Source organism: Rhinichthys klamathensis, unplaced genomic scaffold (assembly GCF_029890125.1).
Source record: "Rhinichthys klamathensis goyatoka isolate OS25496 unplaced genomic scaffold, OSU_Roscu_1.1 h1tg000032l_1, whole genome shotgun sequence".
Taxonomy (NCBI): domain Eukaryota; kingdom Metazoa; phylum Chordata; class Actinopteri; order Cypriniformes; family Leuciscidae; genus Rhinichthys; species Rhinichthys klamathensis.
The window spans coordinates 812,452-828,734 of NW_026606581.1; the positions used below are offsets into that span (position 1 = coordinate 812,452).

The window sequence follows — 16,283 nt, forward strand, 5'->3', positions numbered from 1 at the left end:
TTTTTGATCTATGATAGGGCTTGGATAAAACGAAAAGCACAAATCAACAATAGCAAGAATTATACAGTAATTGAATACATACGATGATTTTTTTTTAATAAGCACTTGATTCCTCAGGCACTGTAGTACACTCTGTAGTACAGAGTCTTATTCCGCCACAGCGAGTACGAGTTGTCAAACTTCAGCTGGTATGTGCCGTCTCCTGGGAACTCGTGGCTGCCGCCCTGCACTGCCAGATGACTGTCCTGACGGTACACAGGCAGGATCTCTCCCAAGTTCGAGTTGTTATTTGATTTAGAGCCCTTCTCCACATCTCCTGGAACCACAGGGCCTGTTTGACAAAACAATTGTCCATTTGTCACTGGAGTTTTCCTTATATGCATCTACTTATTTTAAGCCTTGTACAGTTTTGTAAAAGAAATCTTTTGGAAAGTCTCTTATGCTCACGGAGGCTGCATTTGTTTGATTAAAAATGCAGTTAAAACAGTAATATTTTGAAATATTATTACAATTTAAAATAACTATTTTCTATTTGAATATATTTTAAAATGTAATTTATTCCTGTGATGCGAAGCTGAATTTTCGGCATCATTAGTGTCACATGATCCTTCAGAAATTATTCTAATATGCTGATTTGATACTCAAAAAACATTTCTAATTATAGTCAATGTTAAAAAAAAATGCTGTGCTGCTTAATATTTTTGTGAAAACTGTGATCCAATTAGATTTTTTTTAAATGCTGTTCAAATACTAAAAAAAATTTACAATGTAAAATTGATAAATGTAATGAATCCTTGTTAAATAAAACAATTTTCTTACACTTACTGACCCCAAACTTTTGAACGATAGTGTATATAAATTATGAATGTATGCCTATACATTTTTTCTCATATAATAATAATATCAAATAATGAGATTTTTTTTTTGTGGGGTTGCTTAAAGGTGCAGTGTGTGATTTTTCGCAGCATCTATAGTGTTGAGGTTGTGAATTGCACCGGTGGCCGACAGGAAGTGATGTCATCGTCTGAGACAGCAGAGAGTAGCCAGTTAAACAATTCTTTACAAAGATACATTAAGAAATTATGTTTACTTTATTATTCAGTAAAACGATATGTTATTGCAAATATTATTGCGAATTCATCATTGTGTCAGTGTTTTATTCGCTGACTTTAGCTAGCTTCTTTGCACGAAGAACAACATAGTGACGAAACGCGCTCTGTAGTAGTTTGTCCGTTTAGGGCCACCGTAGAAACATGTCGGCACAAAATGTCTATTTCAATGTAAGGGTACCCGCGGTGTATGTAGATAGAAATGGCTCATTCTAAGGTAATAAAAACACAACGGTTCATTATGTAAGGTCTTTATACTGAAAACATAGTTATGCATATTATATTGCATTCCGGTCTACAAATCCTCCTAAATCACTAGTCACTAGTTGTCCAGTCCGGTTCTGTTCACACATCACAGGTTTTCAAAGAATGAGGTTGTGAGTAGGGATGGGCATCGTTAAGAAATTATCGATAACGATGCCATTGTCGAGTCTGCTTATCGATGCAATTCCTTATCGATTCCCATTTCGATTCCTGTACCATTCGCTGAACACTTACAGGGTGGCTTTGAGAGTTGTTGGCTTTGAATGTCTAATTTAAAGTGGTTTTAGAGAATGAAAACCAAGTGTGCAATATCTAGGGCCCTAATGAAATCAGTTTTATTTTTTTTCCAAATTCCGTTAAATTTTTTCCCAAATTCAGTTTTTTCCGTTTAAATTTTTGGGAATTCATTTTTTTTTACCCTTTACTGTTATTTTAGTCATAAAAAGAGTGTGCTTTTAAAGTTAATGATTAAAATGTATACAAATAAAATAGGAATGACCTTAAATTACAGACATTTACTGAGTAGCCTTTTCAGGACAAATACTGCATGATGCCACATGACACTGCACTCTTCAATGTTTTTACCAGCCACTTTCTTGTTTTTAACCGACAATGTGTAACTGCATGTGAAAATTAATACTACAAGAATACTTAAGCAGTTTATTTAATCTCAAGTCTCAATGAAATACTGACATTTTCTCTTTCTCTCACCCTCGGCCTCATCCACCTAATCTGTCATTTATTTTTGTTTTGATGATAATTTGAGCCAGCCTCCAAAAGTAAATAACCTGTCCTGTGATTTTTTCTCACACAACACTCTCCAGACACGGATTTATGAGCTATAGTATGTTGGTTGCCTTTACATTAGAATAATATTTAATATAATCTAGATATGAAATGGAATAAATAACATTCAATACAAAATTAATATGTCTCATATATTGAAATCAAGTTTTATGTGATAAAATATTTGCTTTGTTGTGCATTAGAACCACATCAGGCATTTAGTACAAAATAATTTATTGAAGCATCCAGATACTTCACCACGTGACAGCAGCTAGGCTCCTGATTGGTTAACGCGGCGCGAATTGACGCCAAAGTTCAGATTTTTCAACTCGGGCGGCCTACGCGAATTCGCGTCAAACGCGTGAATGCACAAAAGCACTCAATAAAATCATGCGCGCGGAACGCGAGACGCTCGAACTTGCCGCGCGAATGAGGCGTATTCGCATCTACCACGGCGCGCTCTACACCTCATTCGCGCCGCAGGAATTTTTTACGCGCGTAACGCGTCTTTGCATTGACTTAACAATGAAATCACTCGCGCCAGACGCTCTATTCTCGTCTGGTGTGAACGCACCATGATGTTTTCTCTGCAGACCTCTACGCCTGCGATGTAACGCCACATTTTTGTTTGAAGGTGTGCCTCCTCTAAAAGTGTCCGCCGTCCGGGTGAAACAGTATGCTATTTTTATTTACCCGCCACGGTGGCCGGTAGGTGAAGCGAGTTTACCCGCCACAACACAAAATCACCCGCATTTGGCTGGTGGCGGGTGCTAATTTCCATCCCTGGCCGCGACGCGGGAATGGATGGAACGGAACATTCGGAATCGTTAGTGAAATCGTTAACGTGTGGACGTGTACGATTCCGATGGATCGGAACGTTTGGAACCGGTTCCAAACCGGAACCTGGAACCGATTCCCAAGCCTAGTTGTGAGTCCTGAAAATTTACGGGTGCGAGTTAATAACCGTATTGTGTGTGAAGTAACCGTGTTAAGGACTCAAATACAGGACTTAACAGGGCAGGAAGTACTCTCTCACCTTCCAGCTCTTCATCTTCATCCTCATCGTCACTGGATTCACTAATGTGGACAGTAATGGCTCGGCTAGTGACCGGTGACCAGTCGAAGTAAACCCCAAATCCAATGTCATATCCATCTGTGGCAAACTCCCAGCACACTCGCTTGGCCTCAGGAACAATGGGTACATGGACGGTCATAATGTCTCCGCGATATACCGTCACCACGCTGTCCTTCTCTTGACGAAGCTTAGTCTTCAGCTCCTTCACTGCCACAGAGGTCCACGTGGAGGCCGGTTTCATCGGAGGAAGAGCTGCAAAGAGAGAAGTGACCGATCAATGAATATTCTTTCATTTAACACCTTGAGAATATTTGCACAGTAGTGCATGTATTCAAATCAGCTCAAAATCATAAGAAAACAAGAAAGTCTATTTTTATGATTAAGTTTTTTTTTTTTTTTTACATTGTGACAATTAAGCACATTTCCCACAAAATTCTCATTACCTGGATACTTTTTAAAGAAATAAACTAAACTATATGAACTGCATATATTATTGAAAATTTTTAATATTTTTGCATTTGAATTATTTAAATGTATACATTAATAAAAATAATTTCATTGCACAATGATGTTGCTGTATGACTGCGCATTGGTTCACCTGGCAACAACTTAATTATAAAACAATTTACTTAAATGCAAGACCTTAAATTGCTTATTGTTTTTATAAACTACACACAACAGCAATTTGATAAAGGCAAACTAATTTAAATAAACAATGATTTAATTTATTTTATTATTATCACCGCTGTTGTTTTTATAATAATACTAATAATTATTATTATTATTATCATTATCATTATTATTATAAGTAGCAACAGTAAGGTCATGGGTTCGATTCCCGGGGACTGCATTAACTAATTAAATGTATACCTTGCGTAATAGCCTATTACTGGTGTTATTGGCTAAGAAATACATAGCTTTCTTAATATTAATCCTGAGTATATAGGATATGTTTAAGATAAGGATAAGATAGGATATGTTTAATACAATATTTGCCTTCATATTTCAGTCATATTTTCTGCAAAGATATTTGTTTTACATTTACACCATGTTGATCACTTTAGGTGTGGAATAGAACTTTTTTAACCAGATGGTTAATAAATAGAATTTTACTTGAATCATATTGTAGTCGACCAGTTAAACATTAAAAAAAACAAAATCGAAATCGTGAATTGGTCAATCGTTTAAAAAAAAAAAAAAAAAATCTAGATTTTTGTTTTTGCCATATCGCCCAGCCCTATGGTAAGGGGTGTGATATTTCCGAAACATGCTGGAAGCGGTTGACCAATCACAACACACTGCTCCAGCTGACCAATCAGAGCACATGGCGCTTTCAAAAAGGAGGAGCTTCATTGAGACAGGAACTAAACAGAGCGTTACTGACGGACAATGTAAAAATGTGAAAAATAATTGCTGCGTCGCAATTCGCATACTATCCGTCCTAAATAGTATTCGAAAATAGAATTAGTACATCCCAAATCGTAGTATGTTGAAATGAGTGTTTCTACTATTTCCAGATCGAGAAGATCGATGCGCACTCTAATGGCTGATATTGCCCACAACCCATCGCGCGTTGGACGAGCATTCGGTTAGAACTCCAAACAAGCATGAAAAGTGTTAAAAAACTACAGACATGGAGGACGCGCGAGTCCGGCAGTTATGTAGAGAGGTCTAGATAAAGTGGTTTGAGTGATTAATTATCAGAATCTAACCTGACGAAAATGTATTTATTCAATGTTGGCTACATTATATTGCAACTGCAGCAGCATTGTGAACTTTTGTAAAGATACGTTTAGCCATTAACTTTTAAATGAATCATTATATTCAAATTTTAAACACATGAGGAGAGTCTCCACATGAAAAACCCACGACTGGCAGGTAAACGTGCGACAACATTTCTCTCCGAAACAGTAAGAAATTAAATTAGATTATGGAGGATTTTAACTGTGACGAGATGATTGACAGGGCAGTTTACGGTGACAGGATGCACGCGACAGAGCTGTCCGTTAAAGATGACGAAGTAGTATGTCCCAAAGCTTGCCCACTCTTTTGCTACACTCAAAAGTATGTACTTTTTCGTCACAAAAAGAGTACATACTTTTAGGGCGCAGTATAAGTAGGCGAATTGGGACGCAGCCAATGTGTTTTTAGAACATACAAGAATTAAAACCTATTCTAGTAGACCCCAAAAACAAACTCAAGACTTTGTAAAAGGGCATAATATGGCCTCTTTAAACAATAATGATGTGCACGAATAAATCATTTATAATAAAAACGTCAATATTCCATAAAAAAAAGAAAGAATTGTCCATTTTGATTGCATGGTGACTTTAGAAATTATATGTGTGGCATAGGTTATAAATGGCACACTACAAACATCATAAACATCTTTCTTTTTTCTGACAGCTTTGTTCTCGAGGGGCAATGATGAAACATAATGAGAAGTTTTCTGTGCTTAGCTTCACCTCTCTAATAGGGGATGTGCTAACCTTTTTTCTCCCCGGAGTGTGAAGTACTGCTCTCCTGTGTGTCACTCGCTTCTGCCTTCCCGAGAGATGCGCTGGGCTCCTATTGACAACAGCACAATACATACAATCATAAATACAAGAACAGCACTGAAGCTCACTTATTTATACACCGGACAGGCTTGAATGAATGCAATATACCTCAGTAGACTGTGGAGATTCTTTGTTATTGCTGTTATCGTCCATTTTGCTTTGGTTGTCCGGTTGGATCACTGTCTGGGAAAGGTCTGTGCTTTGAAGTCTTCAAAATGACAGTGGGAAGGATGAGGTTTAAATACCCTTGAACCCTAAAATAACAATTTTTTAAAACTCATATAAACATGCACAAACCTGTTTAAAGGGTTTGTTTCACAGTTTTTTGACGTTATACCAGGGAAAGAAGAAACAGACAGGGATGAGAGTCTAGATTGAAGCTCTGATGTCTCTAGTTTCTCCATCTCTAGAGTACAAAAAAACACGACATACATAAATCATCACATTCATCACAATTATACCTATTAAAAACTCACCTGAGTCAGGTAAGAGTTTTCAGCTGACGAACTGTCTTTCAATAAACTTCATTAAAAAATGAAACAAAATCTACAAGAACAAATAAAATTGGGTTTTTAACAATACATATAGACATCTGTCAAAATAAGTGACAGATGAACTACATTTTGTGCGTACTCGTCATTAACTGACATTTATACGAATCGCAGCAACAGTTTTGACACGTCGCGTAACTAAAGTGTAATTCGCCATTAAATCATCAATCTCAGCAGAAGACAAAAAACTGCATAAACCGCATTTGCATTCAAATCAAACCCACCGTATGTGGTAAACCCACACGTACAGTATTGTTTCATAATACATGTTCATGCTCTTACCTCCGGCGACCCTGTGATGCTGTAGAAGCAACAGTGTTGCTTGCTTGACAAATAACGTTTAACGCCCAGGAAGTCCGTTAATTTGTAAATACGTACTTGTGTGTGAAGGCAGAGGAGACAAGTCTTTTCTGGATGGCTGCCAGACACAGACAAAGATATAATAAAAGTCCTATGAAAAAATACTACTCTAAACAGTACATAAAAAGCTATGTTTGTTAGGAAATTTGAAAAGAAATGAAGAATTTACTGCATTAAATTGATTAAATGTGATATAATGTTTTAAATGATTTCTGTTTTTAATAAATACTGTTCTATTTATAAACTATATAAATAGTTATAGTTAGTATAGTTAAGTATATATTTATGCATAAATTATGTATATATATATATATATATATATATATATATATATATATATATATATATATATATATATGTATTCACACACACACACACACACACATATCGATTGGAATTGTGGCGTTCCATGTGAGCTGATATTTAGTAAACAGCTGTGACTGTATCCGCACTGTTTGTATCACTCTAAACAATTTCAGATTTTGATTAAAGATTACGAAGCCAAAAAATGTTTTGGTGTGGATTGACTTGCATGGATGAATTGTTCACCACAAAACGATCAATTTAGGCAAACAAAGTAAATATGGTCAATTTTGAATTCATGGGGACTTTAAAGCAATATCACAGAGTGCTGCATTACTGAATACCAGCATTACTGGTTCAGCTGTATACTGCCACACGTAATAGCAGCCAAGCTGATATTTAGCACTACAATAACTATGCTTATTTGACATTATAAAAAATATATTAATCTGTCATCCTTTTGTATCATTATTCGTAGTCACACTAACTTTTGCCACTGTAGTGGTTAAAAACAAGACTGCATGCATTTTGAGGAACAATAGTTTTGTTGTCCTGCGTGACTATATCGAATATGGTTTGATATGATAACCAGTTTAGATGGAAAAGATCTTAAGCTGAAGACATTACTGTAGACTTACCCATTACACACTTAAAAATAAATTCTAGCACAGCACTACAACAACCAAAATGAAATGACCCTTCACAGTAGATAATGATTTACAATGAACTCTGTTAGAGAGCTACATATGGCAATTTATCTGTTCAATAAAATACTTTACTCGCCTGTTGAGTAATAAAAAACACCATCTCCGCGTTGCAACATTTCAAATCCCTCAGTTCTCGCCATCTCTGAAAAGCCAAGCCAATGTTGTTGCTTGTTTTATTACAAGCTCTGTCACAATCCTTTTTTTGCTAGCAGAATCTCCTTTGTTTGGCGTTTGTTTAAACCGAGTGATTCCCCAGAGGTTCGAAATTTAGCGGCTCAATGTCAACCTTTCTCTGTCATTGTGACAACTAACCACACCATACACACGTCAAAGTAGCCGGAGAAAACCACATCGACAGGTCTAAAATATAAACACTTATAACAGGCTTCCCATAGTGAATCAGGGTAAGACAAAAACATGTTTTGGAAGAATGACTGATGATGTATTGCTTTATTTAAATTTAGTTAATTTTGTAAAAAAAAAAAATATATATTTATCTTACATTTATTTGACATTGGTAGCATTACATGTTTTGTGAGATAAGTGACCAGCTCTATTGTCAATATTTCCTTGATTTGCCTTTTTCTAGTTATCTTGGCACATTGAAATGTACTTGAAAATGTGGCCTTGTGTGTAAAACAGAAATATAGCAGTAATGCAGCAGGGATTCAGCTGAGCTGACATACTAACTTCTCCCCTGAGTTTAATTAGCACTTATTTTAGAGACTTACAAACATCTGCACATAACAGTTGGTTAATTATAAACAGATTGAACAGGAACACAGAAATGTACACTGACACTAAAATGTTGCACAATTTAATTGATTTGTCTCAGTGAACAAAATGACGTCCTATCCTTCTGCTGGGTTTGAAAATACATTGTAGTACATGACTGAAATGCAGTCTCGCAAACCTTTATTTCTCAACACCAAATCAGTCAATGGAGTATCTTTAGTTTGTGCGTCGACCAAATTGATCCACGGAAAAAGCCTGTAAAACAACAGAGACAACATGTTATGAACAAAATGATCAAACTTGGTTATATAATAGGTAGTCAATATGAATATGAATCAACTACTATGGAAAAGGGTTATTATTAAACTAAATGAATATTAGAAATGTTGCCTTGGCAATAAACTGAAATAAGTTGAATCACTAAAATTATTAACTGATAATGAATAAAAACTCAAATTAAACTAAAACTGAAATAAAAATAAATAGCAATATTAAAACAACAACAACAACAACAACAACAACAACAACAACGACTAAAATGACAAAAGCACATAATAAAATAACTCAAAATGAAACTAAAGTTAGCATGCAAGTTAAAAGTGTACAAATAAAAGCTACATTTAACTATAATTAAACTAAAATAACACAGAATTAAAAAAAAGAAGCTTTAGACTCACTCATCGGGTTTATTGGGATCAGATGCACTGGGTGGATTTACAAAACTGTGATAAGTAAATGTCTTTGTTGGAACAGCGGTCTCAAACAGCCCATTTAGCAGGAGAAGAGTCTTTCCGGACCCCAGTTTGGCAGCCGAGCACATGTTGAGGAGACCGTAGAGCACAGCTGATACCCATCTCTGATCCAGGAACAGGCCACCTTCAGCAAACACTCAACGTTTACTTAATGGACTCTTATAGCACACCATACCAGAACCACACTGTGTTGACTTCACATGACAGATGGACACAGACGTATTTTGAGGGGAAATAAAAAGTATGGTGACACATTACATTTACTACTACAGTATTAACAGTAAATTATGCATAATTACATGCAAATAACTAAACCCTAACCTTATAGTAAGTACATGTAGTTAAATTTAAGTACTTAAATGTATAATCACACTGTAACAAGTCACCAAGTCAGCGCTCACCAAGGATGCATTTATTTGATTAAAAATACAGTAAAAACAGTAATATTGTGAAATGTTGTTATAATTTAAAGTAACTTTTTTTTATTATATTGTTTATTTTAATTTATTCCTGTGATGCAAAGCTGAATTTTCAGCATCATTACTCCAGTCTTCGGTGTCACATGATCCTTCAGAAATCATTATAATATGCTGATTTGCTGCTCAAGAAACATTTCATATTATTATCAATGTTCTAAACAGTTAATATTTTTGTGGAAACAAATGTTTGCGAGAGAATGCAAACATCATTTTTCCTCCCATCTCATAGGATGAGCTCCGTATGATGGATTTTCATTGATGAATAGAACGTTTAAAAGAAATGCATTTATTTATTCATAGTTTTTTTTTTATATATATATATTTACTTGGATATTACTATTTTATATATTTAAATATGACAGTTTTTTAACCGGTTCATGTAAATATGTAAATATTTATAACAATTCTAATAATATAATAATGTCTTCATATATTAATGTCTGTAAAAATGACAGATGGGTATAAACATTTTAAAGGGGAAATACAAATGTATTGTCAAGGATACTCCTACAGTTTTTACACACCATTCATGGAAAGAGGAAGTGATGCCGAAAGCACTTCCTTGTGCTTTAAAGCTGCGGAAACTTCATTGTGGAGGAGCCAAATTGTAGTGACATCATCACAAGCCACAAACTCATACTGAGGTTTAATAATAAAACTGTGTTCAAGAAGCATCGCAAGCCTGAAAAAAAAAAGATTTGAGAAGATGATAAGCTGATGCTTAACTATTGTGTGACAATATTGTGGCTACATGTGAAGTTCAATAAATCAATATTTGCAATAAAATAGAAACACATTATTTATACATTTATTTTAAAATATGAATAATAACTAACACTAGAAATGTTTAATTGTAAGTTTCCCTCAAAATCTAAGTTCTGGAAGTATAGAGTGCAACAGTTCCCTTTCCCTTTTTCAGGTGCTGGTTCCGGAAGCATCTTTTCCATTCGTTTTTCCAATAGGGATTTTAAAAGAGTTTCCGTTAAAGAGTTATAAGCCATAAACCAAGCCAATCAGCTACGAGGTGAATCCCGACACTGCAAACTTTGATATATATGAAGCAAAAAATTTGATTTAAAAAATAAAATAAAATGGACAAAAAGTAAAAAAATATGAATTTAACAGCTTTAGTGAGGGAAAGAACTACAATCCCATGAAGCATTGCGAACAGCATAATAGAATTTAAAACTATGGAGAAATATAAAACTACTCATTAACGAATTTTGATTATATGTATAAAAACAATATATTTTAAGTTTATTGCAAAATATGCATACACAAACATTTCAGTATTTTGAGAGCGTAGAGATCGACGTCATTTGCAGTGCTTCATGGGAGTGGGCGGAGCTAAAGAGATCTTTAAGAGCGTGTTGCTTCTTTCAACTCTCTGATTGATGTCATTTTCTGTACAGCATCATGGGTAATGTAGTTTTTCACCAGGAATTCAGCAGTTCCAACACGATTATTTTAAAACTAAGCTAAAATAATTCAGGCTGACGGCTTCAGCATAAACAAATAGAGGTGTCTTTAGAGTTTTTACTTCCAGAACCGACTGCTGCACTCTATAACCAAAATCTGACAGAGATGCAATCAACAAACAGATTTCACTTATTCCATAATGAATAACAGTGGGTATATTATTGAAAATAAAGCTAATAATCTGAAGTACCTGTTCAATGGCACTGCTGAAGTGAAACTGTACACAAGACAGTCTGAAGACAGATGGCAGCGAATGTCTGAGCATACTTGAGGAAGATGAGAGGGCAAGACACAGAGGAAGAGCAAGTCTGCCCGTTTAGCCAGTCTAATGTTGTCAAAGTAACACTCGACACCAATGTTTGAAATCTCCCCTGTGGATCAACGAAAGAAAAGACCGAATTAACCAGTAGATCTTGATGAAAATACAGGCTTATCGATTAGGGCGCACCAGTCCTACAATGTCAAATGTAAAACCGGACTGATTTTAATCTTAATGACAACCAGGCTCGGGAGGGTTTTTATGACATGTGAAGCATTAGAGTGGAAACTGCTCCTGACTGCATCAATAATCATCCTGACAAGAGGACGCCAGTGGGTCGCAGGCGCTGGACCTTCACATGTGTTTATACAGATCAACACACTCACAGATCAGTTCAGCCACACAGTGTTGTAAGGACTATGAGAACTGATTCATGTGTAGTACTGATTCAGCTATGATTAAAAAATAAAATAATTCCTACTAAAGATATTTGTGCACCTATTTGTCACTGTTTCATTGACATCTTTTAATAATTTAGGGAACATAATATATGCAACAAGATGAATTTCTACAGTCTTTTAATAAAAAACTGCTTCTGAGTGCATTTAGACTGCTAAAAGTTTGGGGTCAGTATAAGAATGTTTGCCTCTTATGCTCACAACGGCTGCATTTATTGAATTAATCGCATCTAATATAAATGTTTTTGTTTATATAATATATGTGTGTCAGTGTGTGTGTGTACACTCACCGGCCACTTTATTAGGTACCCCATGCTAGTAACGGGTTGGACCCCCTTTTGCCTTCAGAACTGCCTCAATTCTTCGTGGCATAGATTCAACAAGGTGCTGGAAGCATTCCTCAGGGAGTTTGGTCCATATTGACATGATGGCATCACACAGTTGCCGCAGATTTGTCGGCTGCACATCCATGATGCGAATCTCCCGTTCCACCACATCCCAAAGATGCTCTATTGGGTTGAGATCTGGTGACTGTGGAGGCCATTTTAGTACAGTGAACTCATTGTCATGTTCAAGAAACCAATTTGAAATGATTAGAGCTTTGTGACATGGTGGAAGTAGCCATCAGAGGATGGGTACATGGTGGCCATAAAGGGATGGACATGGTCAGAAACAATGCTCAGGTAGGCCGTGGCATTTAAACGATGCCCAATTGGCACTAAGGGGCCTAAAGTGTGCCAGGAAAACATCCCCCACACCATTACACCACCACCACCAGCCTGCACAGTGGTAACAAGGCATGATGGTTCCATGTTCTCATTCTGTTTACGCCAAATTCTGACTCTAACATCTGAATGTCTCAACAGAAATCGAGACTCATCAGACCAGGCAACATTTTTCCAGTCTTCAACTGTTCAATTTTGGTGAGCTCTTGCAAATTATATCCTCTTTTTCCTATTTGTAGTGGAGATGAGTGGTACCCGGTGGAGTCTTCTGCTGTTGTAGCCCATCCGCCTCAAGGTTGTGCGTGTTGTGGCTTCACAAATGCTTTGCTGGATACCTCGGTTGTAACGAGTGGTTATTTCAGTCACTGTTGCCCTTCTATCAGCTCGAACCAGTCTGGCCATTCTCCTCTGACCTCTGGCATCAACAAGGCATTTCCGCCCACAGAACTGCCGCTCACTGGATGTTTTTTCTTTTTCGGACCATTCTCTGTAAACCCTAGAGATGGTTGTGCGTGAAAATCCCAGTAGATTAGCAGTTTCTGAAATACTCAGACCAGCCCTTCTGGCACCAACAATCATGCCACGTTCAAAGTCACTCAAATCAACTTTCTTCCCCATACTGATGCTCGGTTTGAACTGCAGGAGATTGTCTTGACCATGTCTACATGCCTAAATGCACTGAGTTGCCGCCATGTGATTGGCTGCTTAGAAATTAAGTGTTAACGAGCAGTTGGACAGGTGTACCTAATAAAGTGGCCGGTGAGTGTATATTATCATTGTATTTAAATATATAAATGTATGTGTGCAACACACCCAATACACGTATAGGGATCTCAATGAGTAAATAGTTCAATTGTACACATTTTCAGTAGTGAAATAACAAATGTGGTCACTTTACATAAAGCTGATACTTTTACTTTTAAGAGCAATGTCTGAAGAACAAATAATGTTGAAAGAAACTAAAAAAAAGTATCGAGAAACTAAAAAAAAGTATCGTTTCCCTCCATCAAAATAGCTGTATGGAACACACTGTACATATATAACGTTACTCACTAACCTAAGGTCTCAGGTCTTTTAGTTGAGATGTTGATGTCGCATGGCTTGAGGTCGGATGAATGCAGGAAAAGCTTTGCCAGCTGTTTGCCCACGTGACCTCCACCCAGTATGCCAACAGACAGATGTGTGTTTGCAGTGCTGCCATTCTCAGCGTTCAGTTTCTTTCTGTGGGAAAATGTACACAACAGTCGACGGTAATAATAAAAAAAGTAAAAAACTCTTTTTTTTTAACGCCGTCTATATGGATATTATAGTCAGAGATAACAACATTGCTCGACTGTTCTTACCTTAACAATCTGAAAAGATCATAGACAAATACAGAATGCGCACATCCACTTACAGTCAGCCCAGCAGATCGACTGCGCAGAAAAAGCAATTCTTTCTCAACTTCACTGAGTCCAGCCTCAAATCCGAGAGAGTTTAAATTAGTAGTGAAGTCCAGCATTTTCATAAAACATTTAAATCGTTGCTCGTTAAAGTTACAGATTTAACGTCGTAAACAAGTCCGGTTTCTATAGTAACTAGTTCAAACTGTGTGAAACTAGAATAATTTACGTCAGGTTTTCAAAATAAAAGTCCCAACGGTAAAATTGGCACTTTATTCAGAATTTAGAACATTTAAATATAGAGACATTTCATGTTCGGAGACCTATGTTGACATGCTGAATGAAAATTTTATTCATAGCAAGTTTATAAAAATAAAATATAAAATAATTCCAACTGACAAAACAACAACAACAACAACAAATAAACAAAACAGAAAAAAACACTGTACAAGGCATTTATGATACAAATGAAAATTAACACAAATAATTACAATAATGTACAATGTCCCACCCTATAACGTTCTTTTGTACACTGTACATTTAACTTCATAAATTGTGAACAACAATATGCCGTAAGAAAAAGATAAATAAAAATGATACAGATGCAAAACTGTAATCATCAAGTATTGTTTTCTTTTCTCAGACTATTACATCACTACTTCGCCCTTTGGAACATTTACAACTTGCTAGTTTTGTTCATTCCTTTCCTTAGAGATGAGAAATCGCACTACAGATAAACTGTCAGTTCATTGCCATAACAATAATGCGCCGTTTAGATGTTCGATACACAAATGCATGGGAGGGAAAAAGTTGAGATCCAACAAGAAACGAATCTCAATGATGTGTAAATTTGTTTTGAACGGTCAGCTAGACTACAGTATACTAGACTAGCATTTCACTAAACGCTAAATAGATCGGTTATTTTACAGAAGGCAAAGTCAACTAAATGAAAAACAGCATTTCAGGGTGTCCAGGAAAATTCTGTGCTGTTTTCTTTGTTATTTAACAGTGATCCGATGAACATAGAAACTTCGCCAGGGTGAAATTTGCCAGTAATCTCATTTGGCCAAAGGATTTATTGCAGTGATGGTAGAAAACAGCTGTTTTAAGGTGACTGACCAGACAGTTTCTTAGGGCAGAGTGAAGACTGTAATTGCAACTGTAATTAACTAATTATCTAACTAAAGTGATGCTATTTTGGGGGGGGGGGGGGGGGGGGGGGGGGGGATCTTGCTACTAATGCCTTTTCTTTAATGAGAAATAATCAATATTTGTACCACATGCTGGTAAATCACTTACCAGATTACACCAGCATACACATAAACGCATATTAACTAGCCGAGGATTGAGTAGGTACATAAACGTTCTCTCTGCAAGTGCTGATATAAAGTTAAAACAGGTAATAATGAGCTTAAGAGAATATGTTTAAAACAAACCAAAGGCAAAACAATTATGAAGTCCCTATTTACAATCAGGCAACAAACTCCAGGTACTCTGTATATGAAAACTTGTAAGCTGTATTTATTGTACATTGCGGCATTTTGTTATTTCTCTCTAGCTCATGCAAAGGGTTGGCATTCTATGGGAAGTGTAATTACAGCATTTTACAAGCGGAAAAGGAAGACGGCTGTGTAAGTTAATGCTCCAGGTTTTGAAGGAATTAGCTGCATGCTTTAAAAAAAATAGCTATTATTATTCTTAATGAACTATGAAACGTAAAACTTCGATATGAGTGGCAAATGCCAAATTGCAGACAAAAAAAGCTGAGGTTTTAAAACTAAGTTGTGTTTAGTTTCGTTCGACTGAATATATCATGTGGCACATTCATGTTTAGTCACAGATATTGGCTAATGTATCAGTATTAGAACTCTTCCCTTAAATTAAAAAATTGTAAAAGTATTGCAATTTTAAAACCTTCCCTTTTAACATTACGTTTTTGACTGATCTTTTATATTGTAAGCGAGGAGAGTAGTCATTTTTTTGATATGCGAAGAGAGAATCTGCAGACTTTCTGCTTGGAATCTGTAAAATGGGTTTACAAATGCAAATGTTTGATGGATCTGAGAGTATTCCATTCTTATTGGTAGCTAAAAGCGGAAATCAAATGAACTAATAAATGTTACATTCAAAAATGCAATCTAGTGTACAGAACTTTGTAAATGGTCCAGTTTTAGGGTTTTTATTTTAAGTATAGTAGGAGTGGATTCTGTTTGGGCCTGCAAATAACCAGTAAAAACTAAGTGTGACTTTCACTGGAAACGGTAAAAAATGCTGTGAGATACAAGAAGCACTACAGAAAAA

The 16,283-nt window shown here is 36.0% G+C and overlaps 2 protein-coding genes across 4 annotated transcripts in view; both read right to left on the reverse strand.

Annotated features, from left to right (window-relative positions):
- The window catches only part of tmed8 (transmembrane p24 trafficking protein 8), a 23,992-nt gene continuing 7,709 nt past the window's right edge, over positions 1-16,283 (reverse strand). The window contains exons 1-7 of one of the 3 annotated variants that reach the window (XM_056245505.1): positions 6,626-6,659; positions 6,269-6,338; positions 6,090-6,198; positions 5,901-6,000; positions 5,724-5,802; positions 3,196-3,486; positions 1-331 (exon numbers count right to left, since the gene is read on the reverse strand). In XM_056245505.1, coding sequence (XP_056101480.1) covers positions 114-331; positions 3,196-3,486; positions 5,724-5,802; positions 5,901-6,000; positions 6,090-6,196 — 795 coding nt within the window. In that variant the 5' untranslated portion in view covers positions 6,197-6,198; positions 6,269-6,338; positions 6,626-6,659 and the 3' untranslated portion in view covers positions 1-113. Of the gene's footprint in view, positions 332-3,195; positions 3,487-5,723; positions 5,803-5,900; positions 6,001-6,089; positions 6,199-6,268; positions 6,339-6,625; positions 6,671-16,283 lie in introns of those variants that run through there. The other 2 variants (XM_056245504.1, XM_056245506.1) reach the window with 2 other exon arrangements.
- noxred1 (NADP-dependent oxidoreductase domain containing 1) lies at positions 8,280-14,173 on the reverse strand. Its single transcript, XM_056245503.1, has 6 exons — positions 13,944-14,173; positions 13,658-13,821; positions 11,349-11,529; positions 10,204-10,361; positions 9,126-9,324; positions 8,280-8,703 (listed from the first exon to the last, which is right to left on the reverse strand). Exons 1-6 carry the CDS (start codon positions 14,105-14,107, stop codon positions 8,565-8,567), a joined length of 1,005 nt encoding a protein of 334 aa, XP_056101478.1. The 5' UTR covers positions 14,108-14,173; the 3' UTR covers positions 8,280-8,564.

Coding starts and splice junctions, on each gene's coding strand:
- noxred1 (XM_056245503.1), bottom strand. CDS start 14,107: ATGAAAATGCTGGACTTCACTACTAATTTAAACTCTCTCGGATTTGAG. Junction 11,530..13,657: donor TAAAAGACCTGAGACCTTAG/GTTAGTGAGTAA, acceptor GTTGATCCACAG/GGGAGATTTCAAACATTGGT. Junction 8,704..9,125: donor GATCCCAATAAACCCGATGA/GTGAGTCTAAAG, acceptor GTTGTTTTACAG/GCTTTTTCCGTGGATCAATT.